General features: G+C 36.0%; 1 protein-coding gene across 10 annotated transcripts in view; it reads left to right on the forward strand.

The window, feature by feature from the left end:
- The window catches only part of TCF12 (transcription factor 12), a 392,641-nt gene that overhangs the window by 340,565 nt on the left and 31,578 nt on the right, over positions 1-20,498 (forward strand). For all 10 annotated transcript variants that reach the window (XM_025295665.3, XM_025295667.3, XM_025295663.3 and 7 more), the window contains 5 exons: positions 1,960-2,065; positions 3,108-3,247; positions 3,526-3,670; positions 4,335-4,399; positions 12,874-12,952. In XM_025295665.3, coding sequence (XP_025151450.1) covers positions 1,960-2,065; positions 3,108-3,247; positions 3,526-3,670; positions 4,335-4,399; positions 12,874-12,952 — 535 coding nt within the window. The remainder of the gene's footprint in view (positions 1-1,959; positions 2,066-3,107; positions 3,248-3,525; positions 3,671-4,334; positions 4,400-12,873; positions 12,953-20,498) is intronic.

Consider the following 20,498-nt stretch of genomic DNA (forward strand, 5'->3'; position numbering starts at 1 on the left):
TCTAGCTAAAGCTAAATTTAGATGCTGAAACTGGATTAAAAGAAAAAAGTACAAAATTCCTTTCCTGATAACGTGCCTGTCAGTGTACCTCATACATTGCAAATACATTTATGTATACCCAAGTCTTTCTTCCTAACTCTGTCTTTACATAATAGCTCTTTATGTAGTAGCACATTAAGCATAGAAAAATGTTTAATATGTGTAATGTATAATCTCCTATCTAGAATCCTTTATGGGTAATTCTTAGAAATATATCTTATCCCCAACTTCTCAGATACCACAGATGTGTGTTTTTCCCTCTGGGATATAAGAAGAAGGAAACTAACCTGAATGCCAGTTCATTAAAAAGACACACCTGCGCTAGTAATAGCATGGCTAGACAGAAGACTAAAAATGAACTTTTCAACCTTTTATTTAGAGTGAACTGTACATGTAAGGATGATATTGGACCAAAACTGTAAGAAATAGTAGTTCAGTACTGAACAGGGACAATATGTAGCAGTATAACTATGCCTCTAAGAATTAGAAAGATGATATTGTAAGCTAATACTTAGCGAGTGCTTATCTGCTAAACATTTTAGAGCTTTCTGAGTCCCTTAGCTATCTTGAGGAATCCAGGCAGGGTTTTTTGTTTGTTTGTTTGTTGGCCATACTGTGTGGCTTGTGGGATTTTAGTTCCCTGACCAAAGATCAATCCTGGGCCTTCAGCAGTGAGTACGCAGAGTCCTAACCACTGGACTGCCAGGGATTCACTAAAGGTTTTGTATGTGCTATCTCATCTGATCTTCCCATAAATCCAACCCTCAATGCAGGTACTGTTAGCACTGTCTTACAAATGAGGAAATGGAGTTTCAGACGGTTAGACAATTTGCCAGAAATCTTTGCAGTTAGTTAATGTCTCAGAGAAAGAATAAATGAATATAAATGAAATGAAATAAATGTGTATGCTTTTTTCACACATGCTCCCGTAATTTTACTGAGCTAATTGCTTTTTCCACATTAAATGAACACTTTGAATTTTTATTTGGGGCTAAAAATTAAATAGATGTACCCTTATCAGACTAAACAAAAGAAATGTTTCATCCACTGCTCAAAATAGGACTCCTTTCCATTCTGGATTTCTGGTTCACTTTTACAGATCATCATCACCTTAAGTGTTACATATTTGTTCTTCTTGATTTCAGTAGTCGTCATAAAAGTGGTTTGATCATGTTTTGATCATTATAGTTATTTGGCTGCCCATTTAGTTTTTCAGAGAAATGACAGTGTTGGCCATTTGCCAATTCAAAATGTTTATGCTTTGCTTATCTGAAGCACAGGTTTACCAAAGGAAATTAATACTGCTCTGACAGATTAAATGACATTTTTCTGAAAGCTGTGCCAGAGTTGAAAATTTACTAGAAATTAAAGAGTTAAAACTGCTCAGACTTTAGCCAACCCTACTAAGTTCAGGAAGTTTCTGAACAATTACATTGTGCTTTTCACAGTTAACTTTTAATAATAGTAAAGAATAATAACATTTAATCCAGTTCATTTTGATTTTGATAACTCTTGTGGAAAGAATGAATTTTATGAACCCAAATTTTATTTCATGCTATAGTCAAAAGACTTTTGTTTCCACTAGGTTTTGAATCATGAGCCTATATGAATTTATGTTTTGTGAGCAGAGTCAACATTTGAGACTTTATTTAGTCACTTGGTATAATTGTTACACGAAGATTCATTCCAGGGATATTTAGAATGGTTTTTTTCTCTAGTAACCAGCTAAAAACAAACGTGTAGATAATATCCAAGTTAGACATAATTTATGATGATTTAAGCAGTTTCTTTGAATTTGTCATAGGCCTTTTTAGATATGAGATAGGCCTTTTTAGGCCTTTCTGGAAGTGTAGCACTCATTTTACATAAGTGGTATGAGAGTAATTTACATTTTAATTAAATTTCCTGTTTAATTTTAAGGTATATGCACCATCCCCAAATTCAGATGACTTCAACCGTGAATCTCCTAGTTATCCATCTCCCAAGCCACCAACCAGTATGTTTGCTAGCACTTTCTTTATGCAAGGTAAGTACTACCAACTAGTTGTCAAATATTACAACAGTTATCTATTATATATTAGCTAATATTTTTAAGTTGTGAAGAAGGAGAATATCTATATAGAAGTTCAGACATTTTTATCTAGATATGTTTGGCTGAAGCAAGTTAAAATTTAATTTTAAAATTTTCTATTGCTAATTATTGTTGAGTGCAATGTAGTTGAATTATTCAGCAAAGCTTTGGCATGCTCATCTAGTATTAATTGAATTTAAAAAGGACTTCAGTTGAAAAAAGTGCGTAGAGCTGCTCTTTCTTTTTTTAGGATTTTTAAATGTATAAAAGCTATAAACAATTTTAGTTTCTTGTTTAAATGACAGATTCATAACACTCCTAGAATTATCAGTGCAAATAAAAAGGTGAATATCATAGAACAGAATTAAGACTTTTAAGAGAGAAAAAGTGTTGTAATTCTTTTAGTTCATGCCTAGCAAATCATTTTTATTTGATCTGTGATTTTAGACTATAGAGAACAATAAATTGCTACATAAATTGGTCCTTGACTTTATATTGGTGAGTGAAGTCATTGCCAGCACACTTCATTTGAAGGCTGACTATAATAGAGTCATTATCAATTACTTAGTTTCTCTATAAGAGAAACTTCTTTATTCTAGTTTGAGAATGTTTGATAAAATATACATTGCTTGTTATAGATTAAGAACTTTTTTGTATATTTATGGATATACCATTTAAGCAAAAGTTTAATCCAGCCTCTCCCCAAATTTTGGATTTGTATTATCCTCCCTGATATGAATTCAGATCTTGTGAGGATTTTTATAATGACCTGCCTACAGTTTAGATTTCTTCCCCACCTCCCCAACTATAAAGCTTTATTCCTTCATTTAAAATAGTAACTGTACAGTTTGGAGAGAAGAAAACTATATGGAAGACTAGATTGAAAAAAGGAGGAAAGACATATCCAGAGAGTACCCTTTGAAGTTTTTTTGTATCATCAAAATAAAAGAAAAAATTTTGGCTAAGGAAAGTTCTATATTTCTCTTTTTTGTCTTAGATGGGACCCACAATTCTTCTGACCTTTGGAGTTCATCAAATGGGATGAGCCAGCCTGGTTTTGGTGGAATTCTGGGGACCTCCACTTCCCACATGTCTCAATCCAGTAGTTATGGCAGCCTTCATTCACATGACCGCTTGGTAGGCCTTAACACATGACTAGGGTGCAGCAATACTTTGTCCTTGCTTGTGTTTCTTTTTGGATTACAAGTGTAAGATTTGATTCTGCCAAAACTTCTGAGTGTTGAAATACTTCTAGGCTTACTTCATGCCTTTTGAAAAAAGTAAATGACAATAGTAGGTGTCTTCAGCTACTAATTTATGATGTTCTTTATAAGCTATTATAGCAGTTGCCCAGTTGTGTGCTTATTATTGAGAAAATGTATTTATTAGATCATATCTCTTTTCCTCTTTCTTAGAGTTATCCTCCACACTCAGTTTCACCAACAGACATAAACACAAGTCTTCCACCAATGTCCAGCTTCCACCGCGCCAGTACCAGCAGTTCACCTTACGTTGCTGCCTCACACACTCCTCCCATCAATGGATCAGATAGCATTCTAGGTGAGCTCTTTTGGGTTGGCAGAACTCCCTAAAACTGAACTTAGGCATTTTTAGTGAATCCCATTTTTTAATATATGATATATATATATACACACACACACACACTTGTTCTTTTCATGTTTTTCCCCAACTTATCAAGATATCATTGACATATAACACTGTATAAGTTTAAGGTGTACAGCGTAATGATTTGACTTACAGACATCTTGAAATGATTATCACAGTAAGTTTAGTGAGCATTCATCATCTTATATAGATATAAAATAAAAGCAATAGAAAAAAATTTTTTTCTTTGTGATGATAACTCAGGATTTACTCTCAACAACTTGCCTATATGACATACAACAGTGTTAGTTATAGTCATCATATTGTGTATTACAGCCCCAGTACTTACTTATAACTGGAAATTTGTACCTTTTGACTCAACATATTTTTTAGTATTGAGTTTAAGTGTGAAAGAAAGGAAGAAAAGAAAGTTTCTGATTTTCATTAATGCAGAAACTGGTAAGGAATCCATCTTTCCTTTAGTTTACTGTTTGCTGGTTTATTGTGACAGATGTGCAATAACAATGGAGAAAACCATTGAAAAAATGCCAGAGTGCTACAAAGCATGCCTGCTCACTTGCTAAACTTCTTGATTTGTTTTCCTATTTGAAATACTCAGGAACCAGAGGAAATGCTGCTGGAAGCTCACAGACAGGTGATGCACTTGGAAAAGCTTTGGCATCTGTGAGTATTGATTTTACGTATTTTGCTGAATGATTTTTACACTGCTGAATTGCAGTGATTTGATTTTGTGGGCAGTGTGTGTCATAGTTAAAGGGTATAGTTATAACAGGACCATTTCATTACTCATTTAGAGCTATTCTCAGTTTGTATTGATTTGTACTGCCCTTATAATAACTCATGAGAATACTTCCCACCTGATTCCCACAAGAACTGTCCTTCTAATTTCAATTTAAATATCTGTTTTTGTCTTAATGGAACAGATGTAGGGAAAATTTTAAAAACTCAGTCATTTTAAAGCCTAAAGGACAGATTACTGAGATTAATTGTTAAATCTGTTTATTAGTTTTAAACATATACTTTGTGAGTTGCGCGTTAAAATAAGCCAAGTGGAGCCAAGAAACGTAGCTCAGTTATTCTTCTGATCCAGAGAAGGAAGTGCTTTTATAAGGATTTTTTTCCTAAGATGGAATGTATTTTAATATTTTTTAAAAGGAAAAAATAATCATCTCCTGCTGATTCATTCAAGGCATAGGAGATGAGAGCCTTTCCTAAAAGCAAAAAAACAGATTCACTGAGGAGCCCATGCTAAAATGAGTAGAACTGGTTTGAAGGAGCCCCATAATATTTTCCTCAGCGACTAGTTTACATCACAACCAGAATGTTAATGACAAAGCAGTGATTTGCTTTAATAAAGGCAGTGATTGGTTTTAATATCTGATCCTTAAAACATTAAACTGAAATCTATTCTTTTGGGAGAATGTTTACTAGTAATCCATAAAGATTCCAAATCTAATTTTTTAAGAGGCACTTCTGCTTTGTATTTTCCAAACTTTCTCCTAAGGCGTTTTCTTTCTTGTTTCCTCCTGAGTGATATGGCTCTCAGGTTTCTCAGAGTTGTCTTACTTATGTTCTACTATCAAATGCAGTTAACTCTGTCAAACATATTTGCTGCTGTTCATAGGGAACCTAATGTGTGGATAGTAGGAAGCAGCTGTTGAACATTTAAGGAGATAAACCTCTTTGGGTATGGTTTTATGTAAATATTCTCTGTCCACAGCACTACAAGTTTTTCTTGAGAAATGAAGCCAGGTCAGATTCATCTCCCACATACTGGTGGCCCACACAAAATAGAGCTCAGTAAATGTTCATTGAATTCATTCTTGCATCATATGAGAAAAATGATGATGATAACAAAACCCACAAAAATATCATCTGTAATTTGTATGTTTACTAGGTGCTTGGCACTACACTAAGCATTTACATGCTTCATTTCATTTAATCCTCAGGAAAGCGCTGTGAGGTTGGCATTACTATTCCCATGTTACAGATGAGGAACTAAGGTTTAAAAGGTTAAGTAACTTTGGCTCAGAAAGATTAAATAACTTGCTCTCGGGATCACCTAGCTAGGAAGGGTAAGGCCTAGTATTAGATTAGATCTGCTCTGGCTAGCTTCACTTACTCTGTACTTCCAGAAAGACCAGTGCTACAGTGACTGTTATTTTATAAGGTGTTGATGAAGGTTAAAGGGAGTTGTCTCACTTTTTCTGAACTTATCCCACATGGTGAAAACTACCTACTTGGAAAGAAAATTATTCTGTAATATTAAATGAGTGCCTCTCGGGTATTTAATTTACTTGCTAATTTCTTCCTCTGATTTGTAAGAATTCAGTAGCAAATATTTCACATGTAGAAAGACAAATAACATCTGAACCTTTAATATTAGGCAACTTAAAAAAAATACAACCTACATTTCAGGGGCTTTTTTCTCAAAATTATTTTGTTCACTTTATTCAAGGAAAACTTCTTTAAAGGGTCCTTGGCAGATAGACAGGCAGGAATTTGTGATGTTCTTAGTGGTCCTTCAAGCTCCTTTTCAGTTACCCTTGAAGTCCTTGACTATTCTCCTATATTATAACCAATATACTAGCTGAACCAGTTGGCATTTGGAAAAGAAAATCTAAATCCAGTGTAAGTGGAAGATAGGGAAGAATGTTTAATCTAGTTAGTGGGTGGGCTTTGGTTGTCATGGAAACTCAGCTCTGTCATCCTGTGTTGTTACTAGGCAGGAGCAGCCAGGTCATTCCATAAATCATTTCTGTCATAGCTGACGGTGATGCATTCCATCTGCTCCATCACTGCATGCCATAGTCTGCACACTTCAAATCCTTTCCTTCAATCCATCTCCTTCCCTGCTCCACACCAGACACCTCCCCCCAACGTATTCTTTCCCTAACTTCCATTGCAAACTCATATTCGCTTTAGTGCTGTCAAAATGTCCTGAAAAACAAAAGCATTACATTGGGGATAGGAAGGATTAGAAGAGATGAGGAGAAGGAATTTTATGAGAATTACAGTTGAAAGTCTGACATTCATATCAGAATTTTTGATGTTAGGTATTACAGATCTTTGGAAATTGTGACCATGAGTATTTGAAATTTTAAGTTCTTTAGAAAGTGATGTTTTAAATACAACATCCAGGTTTAGATGGAGAAATGCTATGCTATTGTCTTTAGTACTTATTTCTAGCTCCCTGAATGTCTGATGTATGTCTTAGATGGTCTTTCATGTGTGAAACATCAGAGGGTACAACCTTTGTTCTTCAGTTTAGGTATTAAAGAGCACACAGAATACTGTGTGATTAAACATGGAAGGCCAGATAATACATTTGCAAAGGTTCCTTTATTTTAGGTTTAAGCCTGGATAATTGTGGTCTTAATCTCAGGATAGCTAGAAAGAGAATTGTACATGAAAGTATTTACACAAAGTTCCCAAAGCCCTATGGATTATGCATTAGTTTAGATAATAAACTAGGGTAGATAGAAGGGAAGGAAAATCTGGATATTCGTGCCATTTCAGTGTTTCCCTGAACGTTTGCCAGACAATAACCCTTTAAGATTGTGCCCATGGAGAGTTATATGGAGGAAGAAACATCTGGTTTATTTCAGTGCCTAATACCATATCAAAACACTTGGTCTTTAATTTAGAGGAGATCAAACAAGAGGACTGTTTAACTTTGTTGATTATATCAGACTTCTCTGTGATAATTTATGTTTTGATTTCTACCTCAGAGCAAAGGAAAGAGAGAGAGAGAGAAATGAGATAGAGAGTGTGTATGTGTGTGTGGGTGTATTTTAATCTGGATAGTTAAATGCTCAGTAGTCTCTAACAAAAGAAAAGAAAATTCAGGGAAGTTGACGTTTAAAAGTTATTCATGAAATAAGTTTCTTTGTTCCTTAGACTCAATAACATTAGCATAATAAAGATTAACTGAAATGTGCACTGTAGTGCTTAAAAAATTGGGCTCACAGTTCCAGGGTTGGGCTTGGGAGCACTCCATTGTTTCTTTTTTGTCTGGGGCCCTTTTCATTAGCCTCTGGCTTATTGGCACCCTGCTGATTGGAATAGACCATGACTGATAGGAGGAGGAGCCTCATTTGTTGTAGTAAAATGAGGCATATTACCGTTTAAGCCTGGCAGAAGGTATTGGGAGTTATTCATCATTGGTCATTTAACAGTATGAGGACCATGGACTGCATGCAGAATGAGTTCTTATTTGTGTTTATGCTCCAGATTCTAAATCACTCCCATCCCCGTTTTTTAAGTGAACTGACTTTTTTCTTCTCTCTTTTTATTTTCTTTTGAAACATCTATGTAGGAGTTCTTCAAGGTCAGAAAGTACAAAAAGTAATGTATTCCTGATTTAGAATGCTCTTCATCAAGAAAAGCCTAGGTTTAGAATTTCTTAAAGTAGCACAACAGTTTCTGTGGAATCTGTATAGTCTGTATGTGATTTGGTAATAGAATAAATATACAGAGGTTAAGTTTAATGAAATCATCTCTGATCTATAAGACTGTGTTATTCTGCTGTTTTAATATCGTTGCTCACGTACACATTCCTTTTATGAAAGTAAAAGGGACAAGAAAAAGTCCTGTAATTTTCCAGGCTATCTGTCAGTTCAGGAAAAGTATTAATAATAATTGTCTGTCATCACTTTAATTTAGGGCAAAGTAGAACCAGGGAGTGTGATGAGTGAGTGGAGAGAATGGCTTTTATTATACAAATGGAGAATGTTTTTGATAAAAATATCAGAAATTATATGTTGATAATGTTTTTGGTCCTGCTTCTCCTGTTTTCACAGTGATTTTTTTTTTTTAAAGCTCACACCCATTTTATATGTAATATCATTTTGTTTAGTCATTGCAAGATGGTGATAAATAACTCTAAAATATAAACTTCCTTCTTTGAAGAAACCAGTTCTTCACATGCTTAGGGATTATTTAGCTGTAATGGCAAAGTTATCAGGGAAAATAAGGGTTAATAGTCTGTTTATACCCTCAAAAGCCCATACCTGCCTAATGATGTGGTATGGACAGCTTAGTACATCAACACTAGTTCTCCAAAATATTGGAACCTTACTGTATTGTTGTTCTCAAAGCTTATACCATAAAACTAATATGTAAGTGAATTCATCTTTGTAATAGTACTTGTTTCTCCTCTTAGGTATTCCTATTACTGAACCCCACTATATAAATGCTGAAATAAATACTACTGTTTGCTGAATCCAGCTTTTTATCGAAAAGTATTGTAGCAAATTCCAAGTGCGATTTAATCGCTCAAGTTTTTGGGTTTTTGTTGTTTAAATGTTGAGCACCTACTTGTGCAAGATAGTGACAGACAGTGATGGATTCAGTGTTGAACAGTGTAAGGTCCCTGCCTTCAAAGACTTTGTAGTTGAGGAGAGAGATACAAAAATGGTAATACAAAGCATACTGTGAAGCAAAAGACCAGAGAGGTAACGGATTGCTTCCCTGCTAGGTCAGTGGTGAAGAATCTACCTGCAATGCAGGAGACGCCAGTTTGATCCCTGGGTCAGGAAGATCCCCTGGAGAAGGAAATGGCAATCCACTCCAGTATTCTAACCTGGGAAATCCAGTGGACAGAGGAGCCTAGTGGGCTGCAGTCCATGGGATCACCAAAGAGTTGTATACAACTTAGTGACTAAAACAATAACAACAAGTTACTCTAAGAATATTAAGGGAGGTAAAAGTGAGTGTAAATGGGAACATTATAGTTAAGTTGGGCCTTGACGTGTTTTAGAATCCATCAGGGAAAAGTTAAGAAACAGGCCTTTTGAAAGGACAAACTGTGCTCAAAAAATGAAAAAAATACGTTGTATATAATGCTTTATGTAAATTATAAGGTAGAAAGGCTTTTTATGACCAGATTGTGAAATACGACAAATGTCACTCTGTTTTCTGTCGTCAGCAACGGGAATTGCTATGTGGGGTTTGTTCAAAACTGGCTGAGGGCAGTAGCTCAGTGAACTGTGTGTGGCTGAAAGAGAGGGAGTAACTGAAAATGTAAAGGCTTGAATATTGAATAGCTCAGCCGCTTCTTTTACTAGGGCTACAAGTTCTAGTAAAAGTTTGAAGTAGTGTCACGGCGATGAGAATGTTTATGCTTCTCCCAAAAACACTATAGAGAGTTGTGGGCATTGGTGTCTGGTGTGAAGCGCAGAGGGGCAGGAGAAGGGAGAGGGTAGTGAGAGTGGTTTTGGTGACCGTGAGAATGCTGGTGCTCACTGAGATGGAGAAAACAGAAGAGTAGAGATGGAAAGTTGGGGAAGCTTGCGGCAGTGATGCAAAGTTTGCATTTGGACATACTGAGCTTGAGATGAAAGAAAGATAGGCCTAGATGGAGCTGTACAGCAGCTAAGATAGAGGTGTTCATTTTGGAATCGTTCACAGAGATGTCATAGTTGATGCTTTATAAAGAATGGTATTACCAAGAGATAAAACACAGGTAAATAGAAAAGGAAACTGAGCCTGGAGTGCTCAGAAAACATACATTAAGTGAACTGCAAGAGTAAAAGCAAGAAGGACCCTAGGTAAATACATCCAAGGGTTTAAGAGGTACTCAAATGGCAACTTGTTAAGCGGAAGATACCATTCATTCTTTTAGCAAGTGTTTGTTTACCAGCACCATTTTAGAATCAGAAGCTAGTGCAGAAGGCTGTGTAATTCACATTTGTCTGAATAAGATAGAGAAGTCCTTACTCTCTGGAACATACGTTTTATTAGGGAAAAGGGTAAAAGAGATGATAAACAAGAAAACAAGTTTAGACAATTAGGGATTAATGTAAGCAGTGTGAAGAAAACAAAGCGGGGAGGTATGACGCAGAGGGAATGCTATTTCTCCGGTGCTTTCATGCAGTTAATTCATACAGACAAGGAAATTGAAAGTCAGCAAGTAGGTCTAGTTTATGATAGTCAGAGTTTTGCATGGAACTGGAACTTCACTCACTCCTCAGCCACCCACCATCAGTGCTCTCAATCCTTCCCTCCCTTACCAATATTATAGTCAAGACATATTTCATAGTAGTCAGCATCAGTTGTTCATAAAAGTTGTAATTATATGCATCTTAAATACAGGAAATAATGATTTACAAAAATAAAGGGATATGTTGAGATGTTTTTGTTGGAGTTGGTAACCTCACCTAATTTACTTATGGTTGAAATAAATCACTGTATGTATTAGGAACCAAAGTATAACCTTTTTGTTAATTTTCACATGTGTGAAAAGTAACAACTTTTAAAAGGTGACCACTTTGACAGCTTAAAACCAACAACACTGATCTTATAGCATACCACTTCCTTATTACTAAGTCTTCCTACAAAGTCTTTTGATGTCTTCTTGATAACTGTGTTCTTCTAAAATGACTTTGCAACCTGAAGAATTCCCTGGCAGTCCAGTTGTTAGAACTCAGCACTTCCACTCCTGGGGGCTTGGGTTCAACCCCTGGTCAGGGAACTGCAAGCTGCATGGTGTGGCAAAAAAATAAAACTACTTTCCAATCTGTATATATGACTTCTAGATTGGCTCTTCAGAAAGAGTTGGTGTGTAAAAGAGATTTCCAATTACAATTTAATAACATCAAGCAAATTGATATAGAAATACTAATTTATAATCAGTGCTTAACAATTTAATTAGTGCTAGTGTTTGATGATTATGGCCTGTGGAATTTTGTTTTACATGAGCCTTTCATAGTATCTGGCTTTTTCAGCGTATTACACTGTCTTTAAAACCAGTGCTGAGACCTCTTATATGCTGTAATTTGGGCATCTTTAAATTTATTAGAGCTCTCAACTTATTCAGAGCAAGATTATTTCTATTGGATGACACTTTGCATCCACAAGTAGTTTTCCTTTTTAAAATATTTGGCCACAGATTCTCCAAAGAAGTTGATTTATCTGCCCTAAGTGCTGAGATGATTTAGGATTCCTATTATAGTAATGGGACTGTCCTAGAGAAGAGCTCCTGGGAATTGTTGGTATATGGATTAGGGAGGCATTTTAAAATGTTTATGGCTAATTATGTAGCTTGAATGAATTTCTGTTACTGTTTTTTTTTCAGCAATGTGAAATAAAGTATTGCAACAAAACCTTTAGCCAAAATACAAAAATATATGCATCCCTATATGTTAAAGTCTTAGGTGGTAAAGTCTATAAATTACTTGGGGAACATTTTTTGAAGAACTTCCAGCGTTTTTTCACTTTCATCAAAGGTGACAAAATATCCTTTAAAAGCAAGTTTAATTTTTTTTTTTTTACAATCCACATCATTAGGAGCTAAATTTAGCAAAAATGTTAATCAAACAGAACTTTTTAAAAGAAATAAGGGGTAACTTTTTTTAAATCTTTTTTTTTTTTTTTTTTTTTTTTGGCCTTTAAAACTGTTTTCAAGGACTGCTACTGCTGCTAAGTCGCTTCAGTCGTGTCCGACTCTGTGTGACCCCATAGACGGCAGCCACCAGGCTCCCCTGTCCCTGGGATTCTCCAAGCAAGAACTAGTCCCTTCAAAAAAGAACAGTTTCCTAAAATTATTTTTGGGGCTTCCCTGGTGGCTCAGTAGTAAAGAATCTGCCTGTCAGTGCAGGAGATGCAGGTTTGATCCCTGGGTCGGGAAGATCCCCTGGAGAAGGAATGGCGGTGCCTAGAGAATCCAATGGACAAAGGAGCCTGGAGGGCTACAATCCATGGGTTCATGAAAGAGTCAGATACTACTTACTGACTAAACAGCAACAACAAAGATTATTTCTAATAGATAAAATTTATTTAGATAGTATATTCTAGAAAGATTGTTTATCAAACTTGTTGATTTTATATTTATAGTCACTTCTTTTTTGTTCTAGCAATTGGAAATTTAAATTATTTTCAACTAGGATAATAAAGAAGTAGCTATGATCTATTTATTCCTCTTGTTTTAGAATATTTATGATACTCTTTAATCCTAGTTTTAAAACTGAGACTTCTATACTTTTTATGTAATGGAGTAGTCCTAAAATTTATTAAACAATTTCTCACTCATGAGTCTTAAGGGTGGCATCTTAGACTACAAAAATATCTCTGTGCCAGTGGATTTACATTTTTGCTTTTGTCACATATTGATGTGTTTGTCTTTGTTTTCTGGTTAGATTTATTCTCCTGACCATACCAGCAGTAGTTTTCCATCAAATCCATCAACACCAGTTGGATCACCCTCACCTCTCACAGGTAAGCTTTTGTTTTATATAACTACTTGATAACATATGTGGGGCTACTTGAAAATATTTGAAGTTTACTTTTCAATAAAATATAGTAAAGACTCACACACAAAAAAATCATTTGTTTTGAGAAAGCATGTAAACAGAGCCTTCTCCTGAGTTCATTTTGGAGAATGTTCAAATATTTGCTATTTGAATTATTTGTTTGTATCTCCTTTGGTTCTTAAAATAATTTGCAATAATTAAATTATTGCAACAGGATAAAAAATAAGGCCAGGCAATTGAGATGAAAGTAAAATATAGAGAAGGAGATAAATTTAAAATTTTGATAAGCTAGCATAGAAAATAAAATAATCTATTTAGAAGTACATATGACTTATTCCTTATTTTTAAGTCCACTGAGTTATATTTCACATATATATATATATATTATTTGGAATATTGGAGGGTTGTTTTTTGTTTGTTCGTTTGTTTTTTGCTGAAGAAAATAACTCGTGAATGTGGGTGAATATTGTTAGTAGAGTTAAATAAATGTTCAGTCTTGTATTGTGCTTTCCTTTTTTTTTTTTAAACAGCAGCTTTAACAAGTTCCAGATAGTATCCTACAGTATAAATTTGTTGAGATACAATTGTTATTCATGCAAATAGGAATACTTCAATTTATTAGAAATAAAATTACAGGGAAATGCTTGCATTTGTTAAGCTATAAAACTTGGAATATATTTTCCTGAGCATTGTTTGGAGAAAAAGCATGCTGAAGAAGAAATGTATTCATTCTAAGGAAAAGACATTAGACAACTGGGTAAAAATTGCCATTTTCCTCCAACAGTTGACCTCAGAAACAATTCTGTATTCCTGATCAGGTCACTAATTCAGGCCATGTGGCATTGTTGTTGTTGTCAAGCCTTCTTGCATTGTTCAGGATTTCTGAAATTCAGGGCTCTGATATATCAGGGCTCTGGCTATCACCTGTGCTCTGTGAGTTAGCCTTGTGACTCTGCTAAGAAGCATTCCAGTGTGGAAATGATGAACTGCTGGCAGCTGCTTTCAGCTATTAGTGGTTCTGCCACTTTCTCAGACACCATGGCTTCAGCTGTCTAGTAAAAGTAGAACAGCTGTTCCCCGTATAGACAGGACTATGAAAGACCCATTGACTTAGAGTTGTTGTTTAACAGAGGGATGAAATTACAGGAACAATGATGTAACTTGAACCATATTCACCATCAACCATTCACCATTCAACCATGGCAGAGTTTTACTGAAGTTATCAGTGTTATTTTTGCCACAGCCCATTCCACTTTTTCGTCTCAGGTAGCTATGTTGGCCCTTACTATATGTTCCCACTGCCTCTTCTCCTCTGCCCAGTAAGATAGCTATAGAAGTGTCCTTTGGTTTTCCTGAACATTGGTTGGGAAGGCAGGCAGCAGAGATGCTCAGCATCTGTGAAGGAATATCAGAAAAATGAGGAATCAGAGACTTAGACATGTTTCAAAAACTAATGATCCAAAGTAAAATCTCACATTTCTGCCTTCATTTTTATTTGATGTTTAATGAATGGTATCCTCTTTCTGCCTTTAATTCAGCTGATAAATGAAAATCTGTGAACTGTTGGATTATGTAGTGAAGGTAATAATAGATTTCTTTTTCAACTCAGTTGTCATACTTGAAAAATATTTTTATATATTCATGTTGAAGTGGCAAATCAAAGACTAATTTTATACAGGTGCATCTCTCTCTCATCTCCTATCTAGTGTTTTCTTCTTATAACCATATACACACACATATCCCCACACACATATTCCCACACACATATCCTGGATTGACAGAGCAGACATGGAAAGGGAGGAGGAAAAAGGGAAAGCACTGTGTAATAAAGTTTTCGCAGTTGAAGGAAAAATGAGTAAGACAGAGCAAACCAGAGCTCCTATATAATATGTGCAAATTATTTTGTACCTTGTGTGGCAGTGGCCCATTGTTGAGAGTAAAACATCCCACCCCGTGTGCTCTCTGCTGCTGCTAAGTCACTTCAGTTGTGTCTGACTCTGCTTGACCCCATAGAGGGCAGCCCCCCAGGCTCCCCCATCCCTGGGATTCTCCAGGCAAGAACACTGGAGTGGGTTGCCATTTCCTTCTCCAGTGCATGAAAGTGAAAGTGAAGTCACTCAGTCATGTCCGACTCTTAGCGACCCCATGGACTGCAGCCCCCAAGTCTCCTCCGTCCCTGGGATTTTCCAGGCAAGAGTACTAGAGTAGGATGCCATTGCCTTCTCCTCATGTGCTCTCTACACTTGCCCTATTTCTTGTGCTTGAACATCAGTCCAACTCAACACAGACCATGTAAGAATAGTTACAACATAGGCAGTTTCTAAGGCATTCATCATTCTTGTTTAAATCCTGCCCATGTTCCTTGGGAACTTTTCAGTAGTAGTAATAATAGAAAATGCTTATGAGAAAAAAACATCTAAGATGATTATAATATTTTAGTTAAGATACTTCAGGCTGAAAGAAAGACAAACTCTTGTCTGGAGTGGATTACATAGTAAGGAGATTTGGGGTATCTTGTATAAAGCCTATAGCAGGGCAAGTTCCTGGACCAGTCTGGACTCCTGCTCTATTTCTTTGAAATTCTTTCTCAAGATGGTGGCAAGACAGCAGTTAAAGGTACTACATGTAGACATAACCATGTCTCCTGTAAGAAAAGTGAAAAGTGAAGTCAAGTCGCTCAGTTGTGTCCAACTCTTTGTGACCCTATGGACTGTAGCCTACCAGACTCCTGTGTTTATGGGATTCTCCAGGCAAGGATACTAGAGTGGGTTGCTATTTCCTTCTACAATATTTCTTTGAGCCCCTTTTTTGGGGGATGGGGCAAGAATACTGGAGTGGGTTGCCATTCCCTTCTCCAGGAGATCTTCCCGACTCAGGGATTGAACCCAGGTCTCCCACATTGTAGGCAGACGCTTTACTGTCTGAGCCACCAGGGAAGTCAAAGGACCATCTGTTATATGTCTTGTCAGAATCTTTTTCTGGAAGCCTCTTCAACAGGTTTTCCCTCATGATTCATTGATCAGTACTGGGCCTAACAGTTACTTAACAGAAATGAGACCACCATATTTGTCTTAGTTGTTAGGAGTTATCCCAAGAGCTGAGAATAGAATTACTCTTTGCAGGTTCACAGTAGGAAAGGATAGACACCCCGCCACCTTCTGAACAAAATCTGGGCTCTAGCAGCAAGGTATAAGAGAAGTCTGGCTGTGTCTAATACAGTTGTCATTTGAGAAAAGACATGAGTATTTCAATTAAGAGAATGTGTTTACTAAAGAAACTTGGAAAGCAGACAAAACCATTCTTTACCTAATTCTGGAATATCAGTCAATAAAAGTCTAGTAACTGCAGCACTCAGTAGCAATCTTTGGAACATCCGCAATAAAAGCAAAGAGGATGGGGGCGGGGGGAGATAGGGAAGATTCCTCAGTTTGGACTCATTTCATCAATGAGATACTTATTTTTGTCATCTGTCAGTGTGCCTATTTTTAAAGCAGTTAACCTGACTTCAGCAAGTTTTCAGTTTAGTTGAGAAAATAAGAAATAAACACATGAAAATAGAACCATCAGAATTCACTCTAAACTACAGTTATCCAGATACATTTCATAAAGAGAGTATAAAGGAGAAAGAACTTTCTGAGTTTAAAAGAAGAAGTACTACAGAGGTCAAGATGTGGAAAGTGTATGACCTGTTCATTCAGAGTTACTGAGATGACTGATCATGAGCTCTTCATATATGAAGAGCTTTGCCTCAAATGGGAAGGTTGGCTGGGGCCAGATCGCAGAAAGCAGAGCATTCAGTGCTGCACTGAGGATTGTTCAACCTTTTCTAAGGTTGCAGTGTATCATGAAAATTTGAGTTTAGGGTGAGATTACAAAGAGAAACAACTAACAAAATAAGAAAACGCATGGTAAATAGTCATCAGAATTTCTCTCGGCCACACAAAATGATGTTATCTATTCTTTAAATTTATTAACCAATTTTATTAGGGTGGTGTATTACTAAATCCCAGTCAGAGCAAAAACAGATCCAAAATACTAGGTGAATTTTAGATTTAGTGATTACACAAAGCATTTCCATATTTTCTAACCAAATAATTCGATTCTCTTATCCTTGTCAGCTAACTTGTTTTCTGAAAATAATAAATTTCAGTGCTAGGTAATAAGTTTATTATAATCCTTCTTGGATAACAGCTAACTTTTGGGGGTGGTCACTAATATAAAGCTCAGGGCAAAGCCCGGGACAATTACAAAATCTGTTAACTATATAAACAGTTGAAAGCCTGCCCTTATCTAATAGAAGAATGTATAAGCCCAAAACCTCTACATATGTCTACAGCCAGGTATCACGTGGCAGGGAAGGAAGGAAGCAAAAATCCTATTCTCTGGGAAACCCCTTAGGTTTCGGCCCTTTGCACTTTTTTTCCATTATTTGTGTAACAGTGCTACAGCTGGTGAGTACAAACTAAAGATAATGATATCAAAATGATTCTAAATCGATCTGTATATTTTATTCATCCAGTAGTTTTTAAAAAGACAATGATCCAGATCTGTCTAGTGTCAAAAGTATTCTGTAGCATTGTGGTCTCTGTGTAGAACTTGAATTCCTTTCACAACCCCACAGTTCTTATCCATGACTAATAAGCCATCAGTAGGCCAGAATTTGGAGAAGGCAATGGCAACCCACTCCAGTACTCTTGCCTGGAAAATCTCATGAACAGAGGAGCCTGGTAGGCTGCAGTCCAGGGGTCGCTAAGAGTCGGGCACGACTGAGCGACTTTACTTTCATTTTTCACTTTCATGCATTGGAGAAGGAAATGGCAACCCACTCCAGTGTTCTGGCCTGGAGAATCCCAGGGACGGAGGAGCCTGGTGGGCTACCGTCTATGGGGTCGCACAGAGTTGGACACGACTGAAGTGACTTAGCAGCAGCAGCAGCAGGCCAGAATTACAAGTCTGTGTGTCTTTTTTCATCATTGGTTACATGATTGGTTTCTTCATCACAAAGAAATAATAATATTTCATTGTCAGAAAGATCTTTTAGGCTCACAAACCCTGTGTGTTCATATCTTTTACCTCATTGGCCTTGTAAAGGCAGATTAAAAACAAAAACTAAAAAAAACTGAGTACCTATTTTATGGTGAGTATTCTAAACTAATTGATAATACAGATCAACCAGAATGCAGGTCCACTGATTCTCAGTATCCATTAAACTTCCATGCTCTTTTTTGAGCTTTACCAGACATAGGATGGCCTTTGTTGAACTAATGCAGTCTTATCTTAACTATCCAGCCATCCCCTTTGTGACCAATAGCGTGAATTTTTTTAATGACTGAGCTTTAAAGAGCTCAGTTCATGAAATACAGCTTGGCATTTGTATAAAATTCAAACAGATATAGATGATTTAACCATGTTAGTATTCTACTTTAATCAAGTTTGTCTCAAGTGGGGCAGCCTAATCTATAATTTTTTTAAAAAGGTTTGAGTATGTGTATGTTTTTCCAGTTTAATAAATTAACATTTGGAAGTAGACCATAGCATAGATACTTCATGTCACTATCAAAAAATAGTGAATATAGGTGATTTCTTACCTGAGTAATTCTGTGCACACATCTCATTCCTCAATACTAAGCTACCAAAGAACCACAAAAATTGCGTTTTGCAAAGCAAATGTGTGCTAACAGTTCTGAGTATTTAAACATAAAACTTGCATTAATGATCCACACAGATTAAATGTCCTATCACAGGCTGATCACCCAAGGATGTTGGGCAAAATGGAGCAAAATGATTGAAAGTAAAATATTATAGGGCTTTCCTGGTGGTCTAGTGGTTAAGAATCCACCTGCTAAAGCAACGGACACAGTTTTGATCCCTGGTCTAGGGAGACCCCACATGCTGTAAGCCCGTGTGTCACAACTGCAGAGCCTGGGCTCCATAACAAGAGAAACCACATGTTGAGAAGCCTGTGCACCACAATGAAGAGTAGCTCCTGCTCACCATAACTAGAGAAAGCCTGCACCCGGCAACAGAGACCCAGTGCAGTCAAAAATAAACAGATAAATTTTTTTTTTTTTTTTTAAAAAAAAAGGTCTTGCGGTCCCTTCTTTAAAAAAAAAAAAAAAAAAATATATATATATATATATATATATAAAAAAAACATTAAGGGAAACTCTTTTAGTCTTGCGGTCCCTTGTTTAAATATATATATATATATTTATATAGTAAACATTAAGGGAAACTTTTTAAAATAATTTCAGTTCTTTTTAAAAATAGATTGATTAACCTCTTATCTATATAAAAATTCAAAATCCTACATTAGTTTTGGAAAGCATCACCAACTCGATGGACATGAGTTTGAGCAAGCTCCAGGAGTTGGTAATGGACAGGGAGGCCTGGCGTGCTGCTGTCCACGGGGTCACAAAGAGTCGGACACGACTAACTGAACTGAGCCGATATACTGAAATCAATGGTAAAGTGTTATTTTATTTAAAAGATTTTGTCTTTGGCTCTGCTGGCTCTTTGATGTGGCAAGAGGACTTTCTCTAGTTGCAGTACTCACTCGGGCTTCTCTTGATACGGAGCACAGGCTCTAAAGCACACGGGCTTAGTAGTTGTGGTGCACTGACTTCCCTACTTGTGGCAGTCAGGCCTTGTTGCCCCGCAGCATGTGGGGTCTAAGTTCCCTGACCAGGGATCGAACCTTCATCCCCAGCCTGAAAAGGTGGATTCTTAACCACTGGACCACCAAGAAAGTTCCTGGTTCTTTTTATATGAATTCTTCATGTAGTCAGTTACTGGATTTTTCTGATTGCTAAATTCTATTTGCTAAATGTAAAATTAGCCCACATGCTTCTGTTTCAATGAGCAATTTTAGACTGTCCATAATTTGTGTAGTTAAATTATGATTATATTTGTATGTCTAGCAGGTTACCTTTAATGGACAGAATAATTTGTAATTTGCTTCCAAGTAAAAAAAATTGTTAGTCGATGACGTATATATAGCATATATTTTTCTTATAATTTTAATATTTAAAAAGTTTTGTATAATCGCATTTATAATTTACATATTTACTAAATATGTAAATCATATTTAGTAATATCCATATGATTAGAAAATATAATCAAGTTATTAGGAATCCTGTGTATCCAACTTTTCAACTTAAAATATAAATGATTAATAGGAATACAAATACTAGATTGTTCAGCTAAAGTGAACTATAATAGTTCTAATTTACCTTAAGTTTTTAGTTTCCTAAATGTGGCAAATTAAGCTAAAACAACAAGCTGTGGTGCAACTTAGTTGCTGCGATTCATGGGGTCCCAAAGAGTTGGACAGGGCTGAGCAGAACTGAACTGAGACAGATTAAGTAAACATTCAACTTTTCTAACTTTAGATTTCTAATATAATTCAGTTTGTTACTGAAGCTTTGGTTAAGAACAATACTATGTATTTAATTGAATGGTCTTCATTATTTTCTATAAATAATTTATTTTCAAATGCAGTTATGAAATAG

Source organism: Bubalus bubalis, chromosome 11, assembly GCF_019923935.1.
Source record: "Bubalus bubalis isolate 160015118507 breed Murrah chromosome 11, NDDB_SH_1, whole genome shotgun sequence".
Taxonomy (NCBI): domain Eukaryota; kingdom Metazoa; phylum Chordata; class Mammalia; order Artiodactyla; family Bovidae; genus Bubalus; species Bubalus bubalis.